The 21,462-nt window shown below is 50.9% G+C and overlaps 1 protein-coding gene across 1 annotated transcript in view; it reads left to right on the forward strand.

Annotated features, from left to right (window-relative positions):
• Positions 1–21,462, forward strand: part of PCSK6 (proprotein convertase subtilisin/kexin type 6) — a 193,525-nt gene that overhangs the window by 163,400 nt on the left and 8,663 nt on the right. The window contains exons 16-22 of the mRNA XM_023193592.3: positions 1,142–1,321; positions 1,485–1,523; positions 6,696–6,798; positions 8,075–8,271; positions 10,556–10,643; positions 14,731–14,834; positions 19,642–19,771. Coding sequence (XP_023049360.3) covers positions 1,142–1,321; positions 1,485–1,523; positions 6,696–6,798; positions 8,075–8,271; positions 10,556–10,643; positions 14,731–14,834; positions 19,642–19,771 — 841 coding nt within the window. The remainder of the gene's footprint in view (positions 1–1,141; positions 1,322–1,484; positions 1,524–6,695; positions 6,799–8,074; positions 8,272–10,555; positions 10,644–14,730; positions 14,835–19,641; positions 19,772–21,462) is intronic.

The following is a 21,462-nucleotide window of genomic DNA, read 5'->3' on the forward strand; positions in this document are numbered from 1 at the left end:
CTGGGGATGCTGTAGGAAGAAGAAGGAGGAGGAGGAGGAGGCAGCTTAAACAACTAGCCAGCAGCAGAGCTGGCTGGCAGATACGCGTTAATTACTTGTAGAGATGCTCTTTGACTTACAATTGTAAGTTGACTTATTTCAATGATATTTTCAGCTTATGGTGGATTCATCCCAACATAGCCCCATCATTAAGTCTAGGAGTGTGCTGAATGCATCTTGCTTCCACACCGTTGTAAAGTCAAAAAATTTTAAGTCAAACTGTCATAAATTGGGGACTGTTTATAATGTGTTTTATAACATCAGGAATTCACCTGGAAATTACTACCAGGATTTTCACTTTGCTTGATACCTGAGAACAGATAACTGCATGGACCATCACTCCCCATGGAGCCATCGGTGGAGTGGGATCCCTGCTGCCCCCATGTTGGCTGGGAGCTCTCCCGTCAGCCCTGTATTTCCTATGCCTGTCTGTCTCTCATGGCCCCCATGGAGCCTGGTGTCTTTCTACTCATCCCCCTGCTTTCAAAGATATTCTTCCTCCACCCAGCTTCTGCAGACATTTGGGTTTTTACCAGTACTGCTATCCCCCAGAACATCCCTCACTGTCCTGGGCTAGCTATGGAGGAGAGAGCCCAAGACCGAGTCTTCCCATGATCTAGGATCAAGGATCCAAACAGCAGGGTTCCTCCATGCAACCCAGTTATCACATTTGGAAGATTCACAGCCAGGCCTGGCCCCAGATCTTCCCACTGGATATCCCAATAGGGGAAGGTGGCTGCTGCTAGTTATCAGGGAGGCAGCATGGAGGGAGGCTGCAGTGAGATCAGCAGGGCAGAGGACAGCCTCCAGGACAGTGGAGAGTCCAGCCCAGCTGACCTCCATCCCAGCAGGGACAGGAAGCGGAGGGCAGCTCCATAGAACAGGAATAGAGGGGCACCGGCTTGCAGGAATGAGACGCCAGGGGAAAGCAGCATGTGGCCTGGGCAATAGGAGTACACCTGGCCATCAGGTAACCAGGAAGTGAAGGTAGCAGGCCAGAGCCCAGCTATCAGGGGAGGAACCAGACAGCATCTGGCTTATTTCTGTGAGTGACAGAGGTCTTGGCACAGGCAGGTGACTCTGTGGGTTTGGTGCCTTCCAGGGAAGTTGAAAGAATGGAGCCTCATACTGTATGGCACAGCGGAGCACCCGTACCACACCTTCAGTGCCCATCAGTCCCGTTCACGGATGCTGGAGCTCTCGGCCCCAGAGCTGGAGCCACCCAAGGCCGCCCTGTCACCCTCCCAGGTGGAAGTTCCTGAAGATGAGGAAGATTACACAGGTAATGAACCTGAAGCAAGAGGAGACGGCCAGCTTCCACGAGCTTTGATTGTCCAGAGTAGCTCTTAAAATGTGGGGCTGCTCCTGGCAAAGGTGGGGCTGATGGTTGTGTGTCTTCTCCTGTCTGGGAGTCATAATAATCATGGCAATTTGCACTCACACAGCTCATTCCACCCCAGGCTCTGCTAATATTTTACAGACCAGTAAGTATGCTTCAAACCAGTAAGTATTCTCCAACCTTCCCAGCTGGGAAAGCAGGGTCTATATGCCCAACCAGAATGGGGTATTGTCCCCTGGTAAATTAGCCACTTCCAGGAGCACCCCCTTTCCTCAAAGGCCCCCATCTCACAACTCAGCCTCCTGACTCCCTCAAGTCCATCCACTTTCAGTCCTTGAGGTCAGGATGTGGGGAGGACACAGTACTCCCAAGGACCCAGGAAGGTTGGGTTCAAGGAGCACAGCTGGGAAAGGAGCTCGTGGCAGAGATGCTGACCAGCCTGGAGGCCTTGGGTTAAAGACCCAGAGAGGATCTCAAGAGATGATGTCAGCAGATGCTGATGCTACACAGATGCCTTGAAAATCTTAAACGGCATCTAAAAAGTCCCTGCATGAATCCTTTTTCTCCAATTATCCCATTGCCAAGGTGGGCCCTGGTGTGGGGACACCAGTTCATTCCACAAGACAGCCAAAAGCCACAGCTGCCCAGAGAGGCTCCAGCCACTGAGCTGGGCACGGCTTTTATTCGTATGTTAGACTAGAAGCTGTTCTTCTCCTCTGAGCCATCCTGTAGCAATTTGTGCGAGAAGAGGTGTTTCTGGTTGGACGTATTTTCCTTAGCTAAATACTATGGCTAAATGATAAATGATGGGTGATATCTAAGAACATTGATGCTTTAAGTTGTCTAGTATCTTCTGTGAAAAACAAATAAAATGGAGAATTCCACCAATACATATCAAGTATAAATTATGGTCGATTCCATTTTAAATTTCTTCTACTGTTCTTTTAAAATAGAGCATTGAATTATGTATGCACTAATCTGCTCTGTTCCCCCCTGTGATTTATAAACTGTGGCAAGATTCAGTAATTATTAATAAAGAACTGATTTTTTTCTTAAAATCTGCTACTGACTTCAGCCTTGCACAATGGAACCTCACTGTAATACCGTTCTGCAGTCCAGCAGTCTACTAAGCAGGGCTTACATGGAGAGAGGGGGTCTCCATGGGAAGGAGATGCGTTCCTGGCTCTCAGGGAAGCCCCCTGAAGTCTCAGGGGTGAGTGGGATGGGCAGACCAGAGATAGCAGGAGAACCTCTTCAGATACCAGGACAGAGTGAGAGAGGAGGTGAGAACTGGACAGTGCCAAAGTGTGGAAGCCAAAGGAGGAGGAGGAGCCACATTAGAGTCCAATGCAAGGTCAGGTGAATATGAGATGAGGTGTCCGGAGCTGGCCTTGGGCATGGTGCGTTGGGAGTGATGGGCCCAGGCCAGTGGAGGCTGCATCTGGACCCTTTGGGCAAGAGAGCAGTTGCCAAGAAATAGAGGAGGTGAGCGAGTGGGACGAGGGAAGCCTAGGGAGTACTTGCAAATGGCCAGGGTCCCAGGACAGCAGCAAGCAAGATGGCCCCCTAGAGAGGAAGGTTAGGGGACCAGAGCATCTGGCTGGGAGAAAGGGCAGCAGCTGCAGTGGGCAGCGTGGGGCACAAGGAAGACATCAGTGCTGTGGTTCTGAAGGTGGACAATTTTGTGATGACAGCTAGCCTGCTAGGCCAGAGCCGTCTGGTGGCCAAAGTGCGGGTGGAGGCCACCCCAGGGACTCCGCAGGGTGCTGGGTTGAGAGCAGACCCTGGGCTGGCCCCGCCCAGAGACTGGGATTCAGCAGGTGTGGGATGCCTGGGCGTCTGCAACTGTAGCAACCACTCTTAGATGCCTATAGGCAGCGTGGGCTTAGAGATCTGGCAGATACTGAAACCAGCGAGGATGGGGGCAGGAGGCAGGGAAGGGCTTGGGTTCCTATAAGAGAGTGGCTTGGAGGCCAGGACAGTACTGGCACGGGAACATAGGGAAGACTGGGCCTCGGAAAGAAGCCATTGTTGAGCAAAGGGAACTGAGTGGGCTGAGATCAGCTCAGGACACTGTGGTCACCCACACAGGACTGCAAGGGAAGCCAAGAGCCCACGTGGTGTTGTCTGGAAGACGGGATTCCAGGACGGCTCCACAGGTACAGGAGCCAGTTCACAGGATGAGGGTGATGTCTGGAGTAGGACCATGTGTGCTCATAGGCTCAGCACATCCGTGCTTACTCGACAGGCTCAAGCAGAGGCCCAGAAGCCTTAGGTTACTTGCTCAGGGCACACAGCAGTCAGGAAGGAAACCAGACTTGTACTCAGTATGCTCTTACTCTCGTGGGCACCTCTTGTCTGCAATTAACAAACTCATCTCTTGCATTCCTCTCGGGTCTGATACTGCTCCAGTGAGGTTCCAGTGTGCTATTCTTAAACGGCGTGAATGGTGGGAAAGATGGTGATGCCAAACCCTCCTGTCCTTCGGCAGTTGGTCCAAGCACGCAATGGCAAAGCCCGTGGAGAACTCCCAAGTTGCTTTCTAACATTTATTTGTTTGTGTATTTTTTTAAAATCCCGGATTTGCTCCAGAAAGGATTGAAAGTGGAGTTTTCAAATAAACCCGTGTCAGTCTAAGCCCATCTAGAGGGGCATCAGCCGCTAGCCAGGCTGTTCAGCACATGAACGGAGCCCCCCGTGTATGAAGAAACCCCTGCTAGGAGTTATGGGAAGTGACACAAGAAGGCAGTGGGGCTTGGAGGAACTTTCACGCTAATTGAGGCGAGAGGAAAAGCAGACATAAGTACAAATTACAACACAAACAACATGCTCGCCCAGAGAATGAACTACAGCTGTACCAGAACATGCTTAGGCAGTGGAGTGATTGGGACAACGTGGACAGTCAGGTGGATTTAATTTAAGGACACTTCATGGGAGAGACAAATCTGGATATTTGGCTTTTAAACACAATTCGAGAGCCATACTGGGAAGTTTTACAGATATTTATCTAGGCATCTGGACACTTGAATGGGCATTATCTTCGCCTGACCTGTGGGTGACCTTGATGCAGTGTGGGGGCTCTGCAGCTCTGTTGAATAGACCCCAGCTTTGCTTGGGGCTCCTTGCAAAATTATTGAATAAGCTTTCCACTGCAGACAGACCCAGGAGTAGGGTGGGGTGTGAAGTCCATAACCCTGACCAGCAACTGAGAGCACTGCTCTAGGGCCCTCCCCAAGGCTGTCCTCCTCCGAGGACATCCTAGAACATTCTGGAGATGATGAGGACATCTATACTTTCCCTGTTCCTAGCCACCCTCCTCTCATCCACTCAGCAAATAGTGATTGAGCACCTTACTCTGTGTCTAATGCTGGGAATCTAGCAGTGAACACCCTAAACCAAGCCCTGCCCTCCCATCTCCCATTCCCTGTGTCTGGAAAGCGAGAAGATTGGTCTGCTGCCTCCCTGTCCCACCCATGCCCTCATCTTCTTAAGATGAAGGAAATTGTTCACTTTATCAAGCAAAACAGACCTGCTGCCCCCTCAGGGAGAAAGCACTGCAGGAAAAGGCAGGAGAGAAGTCCTTAAGTCACTGCAACAGCCCCGCCCTCACTGGGCCAGCTGAGAGGGTGGGAAGGCAAGAGCCCAGTGGCTGAGCTGGAGTTTTGGGCTCAATGGATAATTTAAAGCAATGGTGCAAGAAGTGAGGATTTCGGAGGCTGTCCCCATAGATGACCCAGGATGGGGTGGGCAAAGAATCCAATTAGATAGGAATTGATCCAAACTATAGTAAACCCTCTGGAGCTGGGGGGAGGAGCTTAGCAATGAGTTTTAGAAATGGTGGGCGGCATCTGGAACCCAGGGGGTCAGCACCACCCAGGAACGGCATCTAGAGTGTCCTCGTGGATACACACAGCTCTGAAAGGGGTTCACAGTGGGAACCAGGACAGGCGAGGCCCCCCACCCGGTGAAAACTAGGGAAATATCAACACCAGAGAGCCTTCAGGGAGGGAAGCCAACATCACTGGGTCTGACACTGGGAAGGTCTGGAGACTTCAAGACAAATGAAGAGGGCTTTGTGTGCCCCAGCAAAACTCTACTGTGGGCAGCAGAGAATGAGGACTTTTGTCTTTTCCTCAAGTCCCCACCAAATGAAGGTGGCCAGCAACTAACTAGGCTTTACTCCTGAGCTCGCTCCCCATCCCCTCTGATAACTCATACCTCGGAGGAGGAGGTTTCTTTTCTAATAACTCAAAAGCCTTCACATGCCCCACTTGGTCCCTGTGTCTCAGCTGTTGGGGTCCCCTGAGCCATTTCCTCAGCATAGGAGGGACAGGTGGGCAGTAGGCGGGAGTCCACCCCAGTTCTGGCTTCAGGCATCACTCCTGCAGACCAGCTTGGGGAGGACCCCTGCAGCGTGCCCCGGCCCGCCTGAGGGGTAGACCTTTAACACTGGGTTCATCTCTGGGATACCTGGGAAGGACCTAGAGGGTGAGGTTTGCTGGTGTCTACTCAGCTTCCCTGCAGTTCTCAGTTGTTTTTCCAACAACAAACCGGCCTCCAGAGTGAGAAACTGGGTACCCCTGGGAACTTGAGGGAAGACACGGCTGCCCTCCCACCGAGGGCTCCGAGGAAAGCCTAAAGGGGACGTTCTGAAAGGGGCTCAGCCTTCAGCACAGAAAACAGCAGTCCCCTAACCCTAGGACACACTGTCAGGCTCTGTCCCTGCCCCACCCCAGACCTGCCCAGCAACAGCCCCACCAGGCGGTCCTGAGTACACGGAGATCCATCCCCATTCCCGCCGCAGTGGAGTGGGTGGGGGTGGGGGTGGGGGGCTCCTCCCTAATTCCTCCTGGCTTATCAGCTTGCCAGCAGTTCTCCTGACACTCAGTACCCCCTCTTGTGTTGCTCTGTCCTCCACGTGGAAGTCAAAGGTGCTGGCTGGTCCCAGCATCATGACTGGTACAAGTGAGTAAATGAAACAGAGCTGTTCCAGCCTTTCCCTCCCGGTTACGCCTCCAGGCTCTCGTAAGTCCCATCTCCTCCCTGCTCCGGGCAGCACATCCAGCCCTGGATGTTTCGCTGCTTCTCATGCCGTCCCTGTCTAGAGTGCTCAGACTCTGACACTGGAGCCCAGTGAGGCTCAGCTGTACCTGTTACCCATGGGGACGGCTGCTCCTGCCTTGTCGTCTGGCTGTCCAGCCCCAGCGGGGTCTGGGAGCTTCTCCTAAGCTGCAATATCCTGACATGGGGACCCGTGGGACTACAGTAGATGGAGAAGGCATCTCTCTGGATGAAAGGCAATGCTTGTTTCTTTAAGGTGTGTGCCATCCGGAGTGTGGTGACAAAGGCTGTGATGGCCCCAATGCAGACCAGTGCTTGAACTGCATCCATTTCAGCCTGGGGAGCGTTAAGACCAGCAGGTAACGCATGTCCCAGAGCCCTGTGGCTCACCACACAGTGGTTCTTTCCAGTTGTATCCTTAGTCCTTCCATGTTCTGATGCCCCAGTTAGGAATTAATGTAGCACCCCCAAACAATCATGACACTGAAGTTAACTGCTTTGGAGTTTTAAAATTTTTAGTAACTTGGCATTCCTATCATACAAGTCATATACATCCATTATGGAGAAATTAAAAGCTGTGGCACATTGGCGTCCGTGCTTGTAAACGCTTTTCTATCCATGTTGTTAAAGAGAAAGAGGTCATGTTGGGCATGCCAAGGCTGTCCCAGAGGGCCCGGAGACGGATGCAATTCAAGGCCCTGGTGCTGCCCTCGCAGCCTGTTGATGGTCTTTTTCTCAGTGTCTCTGGACTCTGGTTGGGTGTGGGGCTTTCACTGAGTGAAAGTTTCGCTGAGTTTACCCCAAGAGAGGATATCAGGAGCTCTGACCTGGGCCTCTAGGTATATGGCCAATTGCCCGGTTCGGGCTGACCCTTCTCTGGTGAGTGAGCCCTCCTGTGTGGCCTGCAGTCAGGCCCTGAGCTCTGTCCACTGAGCTCCTCTAGCTCCTGGCATCACCACTTTCTCAAATTCTCTTCCCTGACAGTCCTGCAGCTGCTCTGTTGTCCATTCTCATTTCACAAACTTCCCTGAGCACCCATCATGCACTGCACGTGCCAGGCCTGGGAGGCCCTGATGACAGGACACTGCTAGGCTCCCCAAAGGCCTGGGTGACAGATGCACCCACCAACCACTGGTGCACACCCATGAGGGCTCAGGCACGGGTGCAGCCGTGCACAGTGGAGCCAGGTGCCCATGTGGCTCTCGTGGCATCCTAGAGCTCCCAGCCACAGCGCACTCACTGGCCAAAGTGCAAAGGCTGTCACCCTGCTGGCCTTACTCACTGCCCACGAGACTCACTCCCTGAGGGCACCCGAGAGAGGGTTTTGCCAGAGCCGACAGCTCCAGAAGTCAAATACCAACCTCACGATGCCCTTGGGAAACCATGCACACCCTCAGGACTTTTCAGTGGGGCCAGCTTTTAAAAGAAAGGATTCCCAGGTTCTGTGCAAGGCCTCCAACTTCTCCACCTGTGTATGTAGGAACCTCAGAACTGCACTCACCAAGACAAAGGGCATCATGTTTGACATTCACTCCTGAAGCCTTTGTTTCCTCAAAGGAAACAAAGGGGCAGGCATGGGGTTGGGGCTGGGGCTGGGTTGGCCAGGCCCTCACCCTCCTGCCTTTGCTCCTACAGGAAGTGTGTGAGCGTGTGCCCCTTGGGGTACTTTGGGGACACAGCAGCAAGACGCTGTCGCCGGTGCCACAAGGGGTGTGAGACCTGCTCCGGTAGGGGTGCGACACAGTGCCTGTCTTGCCGCCGTGGGTTCTATCACCACCAAGAGATGAACACCTGTGTGACCCTCTGTCCTGCAGGATTTTATGCTGATGAAAGTAAGTGGCATGTTCGTGGGCACAAGAACTGATGAGCCAGCCCCAACTTTCTGGGCCTGTGCCCTCTCTCCTGGGAGAATTTCCCAACCTTCTGCTTCCTGTGTATTTTGTTGTTCTGAGTAAGGACTTGCAACAGGGGAAGGAGGCAGAGATGATGAAATCAAAGCACCCAGGCCTGTTAGTTAATAGCACTTCCCCCACAGACCTGGCCAGGAGAAGTTCCAAGTGATGCTGAAAGAAATCCTGGCCTTACTCGCTGTCCAGGGAATTTCACGCATCTGTACCAGAGTCAACATCTGCTATTGAGCAAGAGGTAGCTAGGGCCAGCCACTCTTGGGCTCAGTCTGATTTCAGGTACCAGGAGAGGTGGTCCTGCTGTCTGTCCTGGAATTTCTTCTCCAGGAAAGACTATGCCATCAGCTTCTCTGTAACAGAGGATGTGTGCACTGGGCATGGGTCAGGGCATATGGAATTGGCGGTCAGAGCTGGGGGCGGCGAGCCCTCCTAGGCAGAGCTGCTGAGATGAAATTGGGATTTAAGTGTGGGCAGAAGGTTTGCAGACCTCCAAAAATGAAAAGGAGCTGCTGACCAATGTCAGGTGGGCTCAGAAGGGATGGGTTCGTCTTTGCGGGGCATTTTACAGGTAGCATCCACACCCCTAAACACTAGACAGGCAGTGTTTTCCTCCTTCCACAGGTGGGGAATCAAAGCTGCGCAAGGGCAAAGGCCACAGCTAGTCATGATGGAGGTGGGACTGTAACTCCCAGAGCAGCACGGCCAGGTGTCTTGCTGCCCTGCTGTCCCAGGAGGGTGGGGGAATGGACAGGAGTTCTAGGCCCAAGACCCCATGCCAGTGTTTTATTAATTCACCTTGCCCTGGGAGATGCAAAAGCAGGGCTGGGGTTAAATTGACGGGGGATAGTTGTCAAAGTATTAAAACGGTATTCAAGAAGCTATCGTTTGGCATTAGTGGTCTTCCAGGTAGCAGGCCTCCCCACAGCCCTCCTCTCGGGGCCCTTGCTGCTCAGGGCGGGTCATTGATCCAAGCTGTCATGGCATTGCTGTTACCCCTGTGGACAAGACCCAGGAAATCTTCAAAGACGTATAAAACCATCAAATAACCAGACTCCCCCCGTTTTTTTTTTTTTTTTTTTTTTTTCCGGAGATGGAGTCTCACTCTGTCACCCAGGCTAGAGTGCAGTGGTGTGATCTCAGCTCACTGCAACCTCCTGGGTTCCAGCAATTCTCCTACCATAGCCTCCCAAGTAGCTGGGATTACAGGCATGCGCCATCACACCCAGCTACTTTTTTTGTGTTTTTAGTAGAGACAGGGTTTCTTCATGGTGGACAGGCTGGTCTCGTACTCCTGACCTCAAATGATCCATCTGCCTTGGCCTCCCAAAGTGCTGGGGTTACAGGTATGAGCCACCTCACCCTTCCCAGACTCCCTTTAGAGGGGAAACAAAAAGTCATGCAAGACACATTTCACAGCCTTTGCAAACACCTGTTCTGGGCTGCCAACCAGACCTTTGCAAAGGATGCAGGCACCTTCATCCCCACCCCCTTCCCAAGGGGACAATTGGCCGCCCTCCTTCACCCCGACATCCTCACTCAGCCCCTGCTTTATGGCATATGATGCCACCTGTGAGGGGGCCCTGTGGCGGGGACATGCACAGGTGTAGCAAGCAGCCGTTAGCTCCCAGGCCCAGAGCACCCCAGTCACTTAGGAGTGGTGCATCGTGGTGTTTAATGAGGCGCCAACCCAGATAATAACTTATGACATTGCAGATGGGAGTTGGGGTGACCCAGAACTTCCCCAGGAGGCACGATGACTCACCACAGGTTCCTGTCTCACCATCTAGAGCCACCAGATCTTCATATATAGGTTTCCCTGGGAAAGCACTGTGGAGAGCAAGCAGCAACCTCAGGCTCCCCCGCCCACCTGCCCACACCTGGCCACGTTTATGAAGATTTCCACCTCGTTAAACTCTACTTAGCCCACCAGGAATTGGCCTCCATCCCTGTTGAAATAAGAGGAACCACCTCAGAGGCCTGGTGGTTGTCTGAGGACTTTAATCTACCTCAGAAAGGGGAGGTGAGAAATCTGTGACCCCACACCAGGTACAAGTAGCCTCTGGCTGCCTTATTTCTACACATTCTGGAGGTGGACTCGGGGAACAGACCACCTACACCTCTGCTTTGAAATGCCGGAGGCCTGCTTGCCCAGATTTGATTCCTGTCAGTGCCGTCCCTTCTCTTTTCTTATCTTGCTATTTTTCTCCAGGTCAGAAAAATTGCCTTAAATGCCACCCAAGCTGTAAAAAGTGCGTGGATGAACCCGAGAAATGTACTGTCTGTAAAGAAGGATTCAGGTAAAAACCCCCCTCAAAACCTGAAGAATGCCAGGGTGGTGGTGGTGTTTTGAGTTTGTTATGGATTTACCACATTTTTGCATTTCTCCTAAAAGCTGAACTGTCAGAGGCCCAAAGCCATTGAGGGTAAAGATTCCAAGTTCTGGAAATCATGTGTCCACTTAGAGATGGCTGTGTAGGATGAAAGCGAGAGGATGGGTGGAATCCCTATATTTCATACAACATGGGCGAATTGGGCAAAGCAGCACTTGATTGCATCACATGCAGCACAGGGCTGTGCCCAGATCCACCTCCTTTCGCTTCAGCACCTCCACCTGCTCCAGTTCCCCTCCCTGTCTGGGCCAGGGGTGGGCTGTAGTGGCTCACCCACCCTCTCTCATCTGCATCCTTCTGTTTTTTTCCCAGCTCCTGACATCTTCATTGCTTCCTGAGGGTGCTCTTTACATTCCTGGTTCTCCCTGTTCCATCAGGCTCAGCCCCATAAAGCTCAGCATGCATTTTCTTTAAAATCATTCTTCTGGGTTAATGATTGTTCTTGGAATATTTTGAAATGTTTCTTTAGCCCATTTTATGCAACCAAATTCCTTTTAATGCAACCAAATATACACTACCTATTCCTCCAAATTGCTGTCTAAAATCTTAGAACATTCTGTTCAAAATTTTGGGGGAATACTCCCATATTAGGGAGATTAGCACCATGGTCCACACTGGAAGGATCCCGTCATGTTCAAATGCAGGTTCTGATGCAGCGGGTCTGGGTAGAGCCCACTACTCTGCATTTCAGCAGTCTGGCAGTGATGAAGATGCTGTGGTCCGGGCAGGGAGTTGCTTTTGCAGGGTGAGGTGGTGGAGGGATGCAACATACCCCCCAGCCCCATCTCCCTTCTCAAATGCTGTGAGGACTGGAATTCTGCATAGAAGAAGTTCCTTTTTTGGAGTAAAGAACAAAGAAAGAAAACTTACTGAGCGTATCTTCTCTTATTCCAGGTGCTTGCACCAATATTGCCTCATTTAATCTTTGCAGCAACCTATGAAGTAGACATAATTCTTACTCGCATTTTACAAACAGGGGAGATGAAGTTTCCCCAGGAGGCACTATGCTACTGTCTTCATTTCCTTCAGCCTGCCCCTTTCTTTCAGATGAAAGTATTGGGGAGAAAAGGACTGCAAGCAGCTAGGAGGCCAGGAGAGGGAAGGCAAAGCAAGGCCCCCAAAGTCACGCATCACATCTGCTGTCATTTAAACCTGTTGGCTGGACAAGGCAGGATTAGGAGTGAAAGGATGAACTGGCCCAGGAAAGGGATCCCCCAAAGAGATAAAAGTTGGAAAAGGAAGGAGGAGACATTCAGCCGGCAGCCTGGGAGAGGCCAGCTTTGATGTCCCAGGCTCTGTAGGTCAGGCAACCCAGGAGTGGATCCTCAACCCAGGCTGGTAGCTGGGGGTATCAGGAAGAGGAGGCTCTATGTTCCCAGCACCCTGGAACCTGCCTGTTTCCCAGCAGAGAAGCGCTGAGGGATCCCAGGGAATGCATTTATGCATCCTGTCCCATCTTGTAGGAGAGGGAAATCAGATACTCAATTCAGGAATAGTGTGCTAAAGAGAATATGCTTCCTGGCAGTAGCCCCGCCACATAGAAGCAGTGGTTCCATCAATGACATGCTTTCAGAGAGGCATGCAAACTCCAGACACATCGCCAGCCATCAGCCACAGAAAGCTTCCGTTTATTGCCCAATATCCTCTTAAGCTGTGACTTCAAATCACTGCAGTCATGTTAGAGCAGCAAGAGAGTGGCGGAGCCGCCGCCTCCGGCCATCCATCTCTTCATGGGGATCAACACAGGAAGGGTTTGCAGGGGAATGTCAGTTATTAAAGACATGATTTAACTGCCATTTGCAGTGGGCATGGCACCATGAAGAGGAAGGCCCTGGGTGGGTGTCCACCATCCATGCAGAGGAGCTTGCAAACATACAGACATCTTCCTGCTAAGTGCCGGTGTAAGAGACAGGAAAAGCCAGTGTTTTCGCCTACTCTCACACACAAAATGTAACACACTTCACCTCTGGTAGCCAAAATGTGTGGGTTTTTCCCCACACACCAAGCAGTTCTCCAGTGAACACCAACTGGGTGTCCCATAAGATATATATAATAAATATATAGCTCAGCCTGAATGTGCTGGTTCACACCTGTAATCCCAGCACTTTGGTAGGCTGAGGCATGCAGACCACTTGAGGCTAGGAGTTCGAGACCAGCCTGGCCAACATGGCAAAACCCTGTCTCTACTAAGAATACTAAAATTAGCCAGGCATGGTGGTGCATGCCTGAATCTCAGCTACTTGGGAGGCTGAGGCAGGAGAATCGCTTGAACTTGGGAAGCAGAGTTTGCAGTGAGCTGAGATCATGCCACTGTAGCACTCCCGCCTGGGTGATAGAGTGAGATCCTGTCTCAAAAATAAATAAATAAATAGCTCAATTCTGACACTGCTAGATAGTGTCACATCCTACAAATTGAGGGCTCAGCCCAAGACTGCCCCACTTTGATGCCAATCACAAGTCCCACGTGGTGACCTGTGCTTCTGAATGACCAGCTATCAATCGGATTTCCCATGACCCCTCCTTGGGTTCGATTAATTGGCTAAAGCAGCTCAGAGTGAAAGACATTACTTCCGTGTACCCATTTATTACAAGGATATGATGCACAGCCAGATAGAGATGCGGAGGGTGAGGTTTGGAAGGGTTGAGCGCTGGACCTTCCATCCCTATGGGGCTGGGCTGTGCTACCCTCCCAGGATGTGGGATGTGTTCTTGTTCACCAACCCAGAAGCTCTCTAAACCCTGACCTTTTGGGTTTTTTATGGAGGTTTTGTTACATAGGCATGATTGATTAAATCATTGGCCACTGGTAATCAATTCAGCCTTCAGCCCCTCTCACCTCCCAGGAGGGAGGTCAGAGTAGTAGGGCTAAAAATTCCAATGTTCTGATCACATGGCTGGTTCCCTAGCAGCCAGCTCCTGTCTAGAGACTACCCAGGAACCCCTCAGTCATCAGTTATTAAAGACATTTGGCACTTTGGTAATTCCAAGGGTCTTAGAAGCTGTGTGCCAGGACAAAGACCAAACCATATATTTCTTATTATAAATCCCAGTGTCATAGCAGGAGTCTCCGGATCTGACAGATGCACCCCATAGCACTTGCTCAGTATGTTTAGTGGCAAACCCATTTAAAACGTGTACAGCACACACAGTATAATCTCAGGAACTAAAGAGATAATTGTAGGTGACATTTATTCACACTGCTGTGTGCCAGACACTGAAATGTTTATGGGTATTAGCTCATTGAGTCCTCCAAGCAACTTTATGATGTAGAAACCAATTAACAGGAAGGAAAATGGAGATGCAGAGAGGCTGGCGGGCTTGCTCAGGTTCGAACACTGGGAAGTGGCAGAAGCCATCTGCATGGGTGGTGTAGCTCAGCATCTGTGTCTCTGTCCAGCACTTGGCTGGCTGGATCGAGGTGAGGGCAGGCACAAATGGGGTGAAAGAGGAAGGCAGGGGCTGCATTTGACAGGCCTGCTAGGGCTCTAGAGGGCATCTTATTTCAAGTTCATTGCGAAGCTACAGAAGGTTTGAAGCAAGAGAGACAGGAGCAGGTTGGGGTTCAGGGCCAGCCTTGCAGCCAGCAGCCCCATCACATGTCATAAATGCCGACACTTCAAGAGGGACTCGACACTGAGACTGAGCTAGCGTGCCACCAGTGGTGACCCACACAGCTCCACTTCTCTTCATGGGGTTTGGATTCGAGTTGGAGAAATGGCAGTAAGGAAAAGCTATCACTGGGTCTGACGGAGCCCAGCAGCTGCTGCATAGTAACGGGAGCTCTGCTTCCTAGGCCCTCGTGGCCGTTCCTGCTGGGCCCCCAGCGGACTGCAGGATGGCTTTCCCAACTTTCCTTAGCTGAGAACTTTTGGTGACACAAAGCGCTGTGCCTCGGCCACTTACATTTCCTCTTGGGAAAGGTGTTAGAGGGCAAATCATAATTTAATTAGACTTTTGGAATGGATGTGGAAATCTGCCTCTTTCTTTTCAACAGCCTTGCACGGGGCAGCTGCATTCCTGACTGCGAGCCAGGCACCTACTTTGACTCAGAGCTGATCAGATGTGGGGAATGCCATCACACCTGCGGAACCTGCGTGGGTGAGTTCACTGCCTGTGGAGGCCTCGGGCCAGCGTTACCCAAGCGGGTAGACTACTGCCTTGAGAGCGAGAAAGCCCTAGGACTTCATGGGCTTCTGCATTTATTGCAGCATTAAAATGCAAAGGCAAAACAAGGTACAAAGGCCGCACCAGGGACTGGGGGCAGGGAGAGTGGAGATTTAATGTTTAATGGTTACAGAGTCTCAACTTGAGAAGATGACAATTGTTCTAAGGATAGATGCTGGCGATGGTTACATAATAGTGTGAATGTACTTAATGCTGCTGAACTGTGTACTTAAAAATAGCTGAGATGGTAAATTTTGTGTATATTGCAGTGGCTCATGCCTATAATCCCAGCACTCAGAGAGGCAGAAGTGGGAGGATAGCTTGAGCCCAGGAGCTCAAGACTAGCCTGGGCAGCATAGTGAGACCCTGTTCTCCATAAAAGGAAAACATTTTGTTGGAAATCTTTTTTAAAACCATGGTTTTAAATTTCAAACAAAGTCCCAAAACAATGCAAAGACCCACTTTGAACAAACAGCCTGAATTTCTCATTACAAATCCAGCCAGGCAGTGGCTATTTCAGAAGGGGAAAGGGATAAGGGATGCTCAACCACTCAGGCCATCTTGTCTCGGAGCTCAACTCTTGCTGTGGAAAGGTGCGGACAGAAACACAACACCAAAAACATTGAGAGGGCTTTGGGAGAGGTGGGAATGGATCCAGGTGGGGACGGGGATGTTTTCAAACATAGCCTTAGTTCTTTGTACCTATCTTCACTTATTTTGAATAGTTGGTTCAAAGAAGAAAAGAATCCTATAAACAATTTTACATGTATTATAATTTCCCACAAAGATGATGGCACGTATGTCTCCCAGGCACAGTTTCTATGCAGAATGGCAGAGAATTCATTCATTTTATTGGGTTTTGTTTTGCAGAGCTATTTGCACCAGTAAGTTGAAGTGCACCATCAGTCTGTGGGCTCAGATATGTTTTGGGTTAAGTTTTCTCCTCTCCCCTTCCTGCCCTTGGTACTTTGGTCCTTTCTAAGAAACTCACATCATATGAGCTTTTTCTGCAGTAATACTTTAAGAATTAAGTCTCTACTGGCCAGGCACATTGGTTCATGCCTGTAATGCCAGCACTTTGAGAGGCCAAGGCGGGTGGATCACCTGAGGTCAGGAGTTCAAGATCAGCCTGGCCAACATGGCGAAACCCTGTCTCTACTAAAAACACAAAAATTAGTCGGGTGTGGTGGTGGGCACCTGTAATTCCAGCTACTGGGGAGGCGGAGACACGAAAATTACTTGAAACTGGGAGGTGGAGGTTGCAGTGAGCTGAGATCACACCCCTGCACACTTCAGCCTGGGCAACAGAGTGAGACTCTGTCTAAAAAAAAAAAAAAAAAAAAAAACAGAATTAAGTCTCTGCTAAATCACAGTTGCCATGATACTACCGTTCCTCAGAAATGCTGCAGAATGGGCACACCCCTCCCCGTGTGGCCAACCACGAGTACCCCATGCAGCTACCTGCCGTACTGTCCTGGAATAGACAGGCATGATAAACCAAGGCGATGGCCAAGGCCGGTGTCCTCCTATGATTCCCAAGCTGACCTCAGACCACCCAGGGGAGATACGTCCTCCTCAGTTCCTTCCTGGGGCAATCCTCAAGGCCACAGTGCTCAGCATCTGGATGGATTCCACCCGCTGGCAGCTCAGCAGATTTCCCTAGCAGTCTGCCTGTCACCTTTTTGTCTATTATTTTTATTATTTATTTCTTTGACTTCTTTAGCCCAGATTGATTAGGAAGCATCACTGATGTTGCTTATTTAAATTTCATAGTCACTCGAATCCATAACAATCAGGCATACCATTTTATAACTCTTTGATTTCAATAATTCACTTTTCTTTCTCTGAGTCTCCAGATTGCCTGATGGCAAAAAACTTTGTAGAGTCACTTGGAATTCTCATCCATCACTTCAGCTATTAAATTCATTGGTGAGCAGGTCCACAGCTCTAGGGAATCTCCCCTGTGCCCCATGCCTTCTGGCGTGGGGTTCTTTCTAAGCTCCTGGGAACGTGTACATCTATCTCCTGGCAGCCTCTTGGGATAGAGACCTCATTTTCCTCCTCTGAGTCACTGGAGGCTTCTTGCTACATGTCAGGTGTGGACCTCATTGGAGACATCTGTTCTCAGCTGCCCACTTCATGTGCCCTGGAGACCCAGGCCCACCTGGCATTCCCCTCCCTGCTCCCATTCAGTGACCACTGCTGCCCACCACCCACCCAGAGGCCTGGGCACAGTCATGGGGAGGGTTGGAGTCAGGCATGAGTGCTTGGGGTAGGACCTGGTGGAATCTGTCCCCACCCTTGGCTCACAGTGCTCCAGTGCACTTGGCAGGCAACTCGATTGAGATGAGCCTCTCATCCTCCTGAGTCCAGGTGCCCCGTGTGTCCTGGCATGGAGATTGTAATCCTTCGGGGCTGCTGGCACAGCTGGGTTAATGCAGTGGCCCCATGGGACTCGACTTACCCACTTGGGGCATGGCATGTGGATTAGCAGCTGGCAGCCTGCAGGGCACACACATACCAAGTTGTAGGGCAGTGCCCCAAGCACCTGTGACAGTCGGTCCTCATGCATGAGCATCCTGTGCCTGAGATGGCACGACTTGAAACAGCAAATGAGAAACACTACAGCAGACCAAGAGAGATTACAAAAGAAAGGAAAATGCTTTCTGTTTCAGTCCCTGTCATGGCACATTTTTCCAGCTTTTTGAACAAAGGCTCCATGTCTTCACTTTATACTGGTCCCCGCAAATGACATAGCAGGTCCTGTATAAGCATAGCCCATTCTGCTCTTATTGCTATGATTGTGGGTGCTTTTAAAGTGTTCAAAGTCTGTAGAGACTTGCGACTTAATGGAATCCTTAAAAGACTTTCACTGAGTTATGAAATTCATATTTTTTAGTAGTTGAGAAAATAGGTCGCTTAGAAAATCAACCCACTTTAACAGCTTTTTTATTGTGATAAAATACACGTCACATAAAATTTACCATCTTGACTATTTTTAGGCATACAGTTCGGTGGCATTAAGTGAATTTACATTTGTGAGCCACCATCACCGCCATCTCCAAATAAATGTGTTTTAACAACGTTGAAGCTTAATACATTGAGCATTAAACTAAGTACAAACGAGAACAAGCTTTCTTTCCCACTTTGGAGGCTCCACAAGTGTTAAGGACCTGGTGCTGGAGGAAGGACAGCGGGGGTGATCAGTTCAGCAGGTGAGGCACGAGAGGTATAACAGCAGGCCCTGAACAGCTCCCAAGCCCCGCTCAGAGTAGCGCCCCGCCTTGTGCACGAGACCCACCCACCAGATGCTCCCAGAGATCAGCGACGGGGAGGGGTGGCATTGGCCAAAGCATAAGAGCAGCCTCTGCTCCAGAACAACATAAACCGAACAGAGTCCCGACCCTGGGGTCAGCCCTTCCACTGCACCTCAGGAAGAGGGAGACACCTGCCATGAAGACGGTGGTCCCACCTCAAGAGGCCCCTTGAGGGCCCTACGTCTGCCTCCTGCTCAAAACTCTGTGGCCTTCTCAGCTTCACTCTTCCTGACTCTCAAAGGAGGAGCTTCTCCTGCATGAGCTCAGAATTCCCTCCCAGCCTTACAGCTGTAGTTCTGAGGTGTGGAGCCAGCCCCAGAGCCCAGGGCCTTGTGCTTGAGCCCTGCAGGCTCCAGAACCTCTGCAAAGGGCTTTTCCCTTGACACAGTGAGAGGCCCCATCTGAGTCCAGAGCAGACTGCAAGGCCTCAATCTAAGACCACAGTCAAACTGAAGCAGTTGTGGGGAGGTTTACTCTGGCATTGTGATTTTCATAGCACCTCTGAGATAATTTCCTCCCTGCCTGTAACCCTGTCCGCTGTCAGTCAGTGGCCACCTCACTGCCTCTCTCTGACATCCCATCAGATGCTCCCTGGAGACACCTGGCCCAGAGGAGGTGCTGTCTCGTCATCTAGTCCAACGTCTGACCCAGGTCAACAGTTCCTCCTCAGACCCTTAGCCAACCTGAAGGTTTTCCTCCATGACTCATGGCCCTTTGCTCAGAACTGTTGTCTCTTCGAGTCTCTCCTCCCTGCGCCATAAACCCTTAGTCTTAGGCATTTTTTTCTATATTGTTGAAAATGCCCTGACTGTACACACCAAACACCTATCAACACTATTCCCGAAGATCTCTTCTTTCATCTTCCCACATCATCGTCTACAGCGTTCTGTGCAATGGAAGAGCCACAAATGCAAACCATGGCTGCAATTTGAAGTTGCCTAGTAACCATATCTTAAACGGTCGAACGACACAGGCAAAAATAATTTTAGTAACATATCCTATTCAACCTAATGTATCTAAAATATTGCCATTTCAACATGTATCCATATAAAAAATAAATGGCTGTTTTATTTTTTTTTATATGAAGACTTTGGCACTGGATTTCAAGTGTTCAGGGAGCCAAAGTGGGCCTAGGCCTGTTGGAAACAGGGCCCATCATCGTCACATGGCCAGTGGGCAGGTGTGCTCCCTCTGAGATCACCTCATGCCTTGATGTCCCCGTCTGTGAAATGGGGATGGCGATGCCCACCTCCTGGGAGTGGGTGAGGATGGCCCAGCTCACAGAACCTGGGAAATGCCAGCTGTGGTGGTGGCCTGGGGGCTTCTGAATGGTACCCCTGATCTCACAAGGCCCTGAAGCAGGCCTGGGGCATGGTCTTCTGCCAGCCATCCCTGATACCTGCTTCTTTTCCTGTATCTCTCAGGGCCAGGCAGAGAAGAGTGCATTCACTGTGCGAAAAACTTCCACTTCCAAGACTGGAAGTGTGTGCCAGCCTGTGGTGAGGGGTTCTACCCAGAGGAGATGCCGGGCTTGCCCCACAAAGTGTGTCGAAGGTACGGTCTTCCTGGCAGGGAACGGCAGGCAGCTGTATCCAGCAAAGGAGTGACTGGAGGGCAGAGTCTGGCAGCATCTTCCCCAGGGGCCGTGGGAGGGCATGTTGCATCACCCCACGGTGGATAGGAGCCCATTTACAGAGCTGGTTAGGGGCCTTCCTCCCTTTGTTCACTGAATGCATATTTGTTGGGTCCCTGCCATGGGTCAGGCACTGTACAGCAACGGGATAGGATGGGAAGCAGAATAGCAAGGTGCTCACACGCCAGTGGATGTCCCTGCCCATGTCACACTCAGCATGCATCCTTTGCACTGTCGATTATCAGAGAAACCGTGTTTTGGGTTTAAAAAAATTTGTTTTTGGAGACACAGTCTTACTCTGTTGCCCAGGCTGGAGTGCAGTGGTGTGATGTCAGCTCACTGCAACCTCTGCCTCCGGGGTTCAAGCAATTCTCGTGCCTCAGCCTCCCGAGTAGCTAGGATTACAGACGTGCACCACAATGCCCAGCTAATTTTTGTTTTGGTTTTTGTTTTTGAGATAGAGTCTCGCTTTGTCACCCAGGCTGGAGTGCAGTGGTGCTATCTTGGCTCACTGCAAGCTCCACCTCCTAGGTTCACACCATTCTCCTGCCTCAGCCTCCCGAGTAGTTGGGACTACAGGCACCCGCTACCACGCCCAGCTAATTTTTGTATTTTTAATAGAGACGGGGTTTCACCATGTTGGCCAGGCTGGTCTCGAACTCCTGGCCTCAAATGATCCACCTGCCTCAGCCTCCCAAAGTGCTGGGATTACAGGTGTGAGCCACCATGCCCGGCTTAAAAAATATTTTTTAGTTAGATACTTTAGAGAAAGTAAAAAGATCTTGACAATTTCTTCATTCTAAAGCCATTTTCTGCACAATCAATGCACATGTATTTTACCTTTCCTATTCCCTTTTCGTGCTTCCTCCCATGCGTCCATCCACAGAGTCACCATTCTTATTTGATGGCCCTGGACCCTTCTGTTGTTGGGCCTTAGCTGTTAAAGGAGAAGCCATTTGCTCTGGTCTCCTCTTTTCTGGCTGAATATTGCCCTATGCTGGGAGATCATGAACTCAGGACCCAGAACAGGGCAGGGCAACCTGTCTTATTCAGGGTGGGAGCAACAATGAGGAGTTTGAGGCAGCTGTGAGGGTGTGATGATGTGATGATGGGTGTCGGCTGTGAGGGTGTGATGATGGGGGTGGGCTGTCAGGGTGTGATGATGGGAGTGGGCTCTGAGGGTGTGATGATGGGGTGAGCTGTGAGCGTGTATGGTGGGGGTGGGCTGTGAGGGTGTGATGATGGGTGTGAGCTGTGAGGGTGTGATGATGGAGGGTGGGCTGTGAGGGTGTGATGATGGGTGTGAGCTGTGAGGGTGTGATGATGGGTGTGGGATGAGGGTGTGACGAGGGGGGTGAGCTATGAGGTTGTAATGATGGAGGTGGGCTGTGAGGGAGTGATGATGAGGTGAGTTATGAGGGTGTGATGATGGGTGTGAGCTGTGAGGGTGTGATGTTTGTGAGCTGTGAGGTGTGATGATGGAGGTGAGCTGTGAGGGTGTGATGGGTGTGGGCTGTGAGGGTTTGATGGGTGTGGACTGTGAGGGTATGATGATGGGGGTGGGCTGTGAGGGTGTGATGATGGGGGTGGGCTGTGAGGGTGTGATGATGGG

This window comes from Piliocolobus tephrosceles, chromosome 6, assembly GCF_002776525.5.
Source record: "Piliocolobus tephrosceles isolate RC106 chromosome 6, ASM277652v3, whole genome shotgun sequence".
NCBI lineage: Eukaryota > Metazoa > Chordata > Mammalia > Primates > Cercopithecidae > Piliocolobus > Piliocolobus tephrosceles.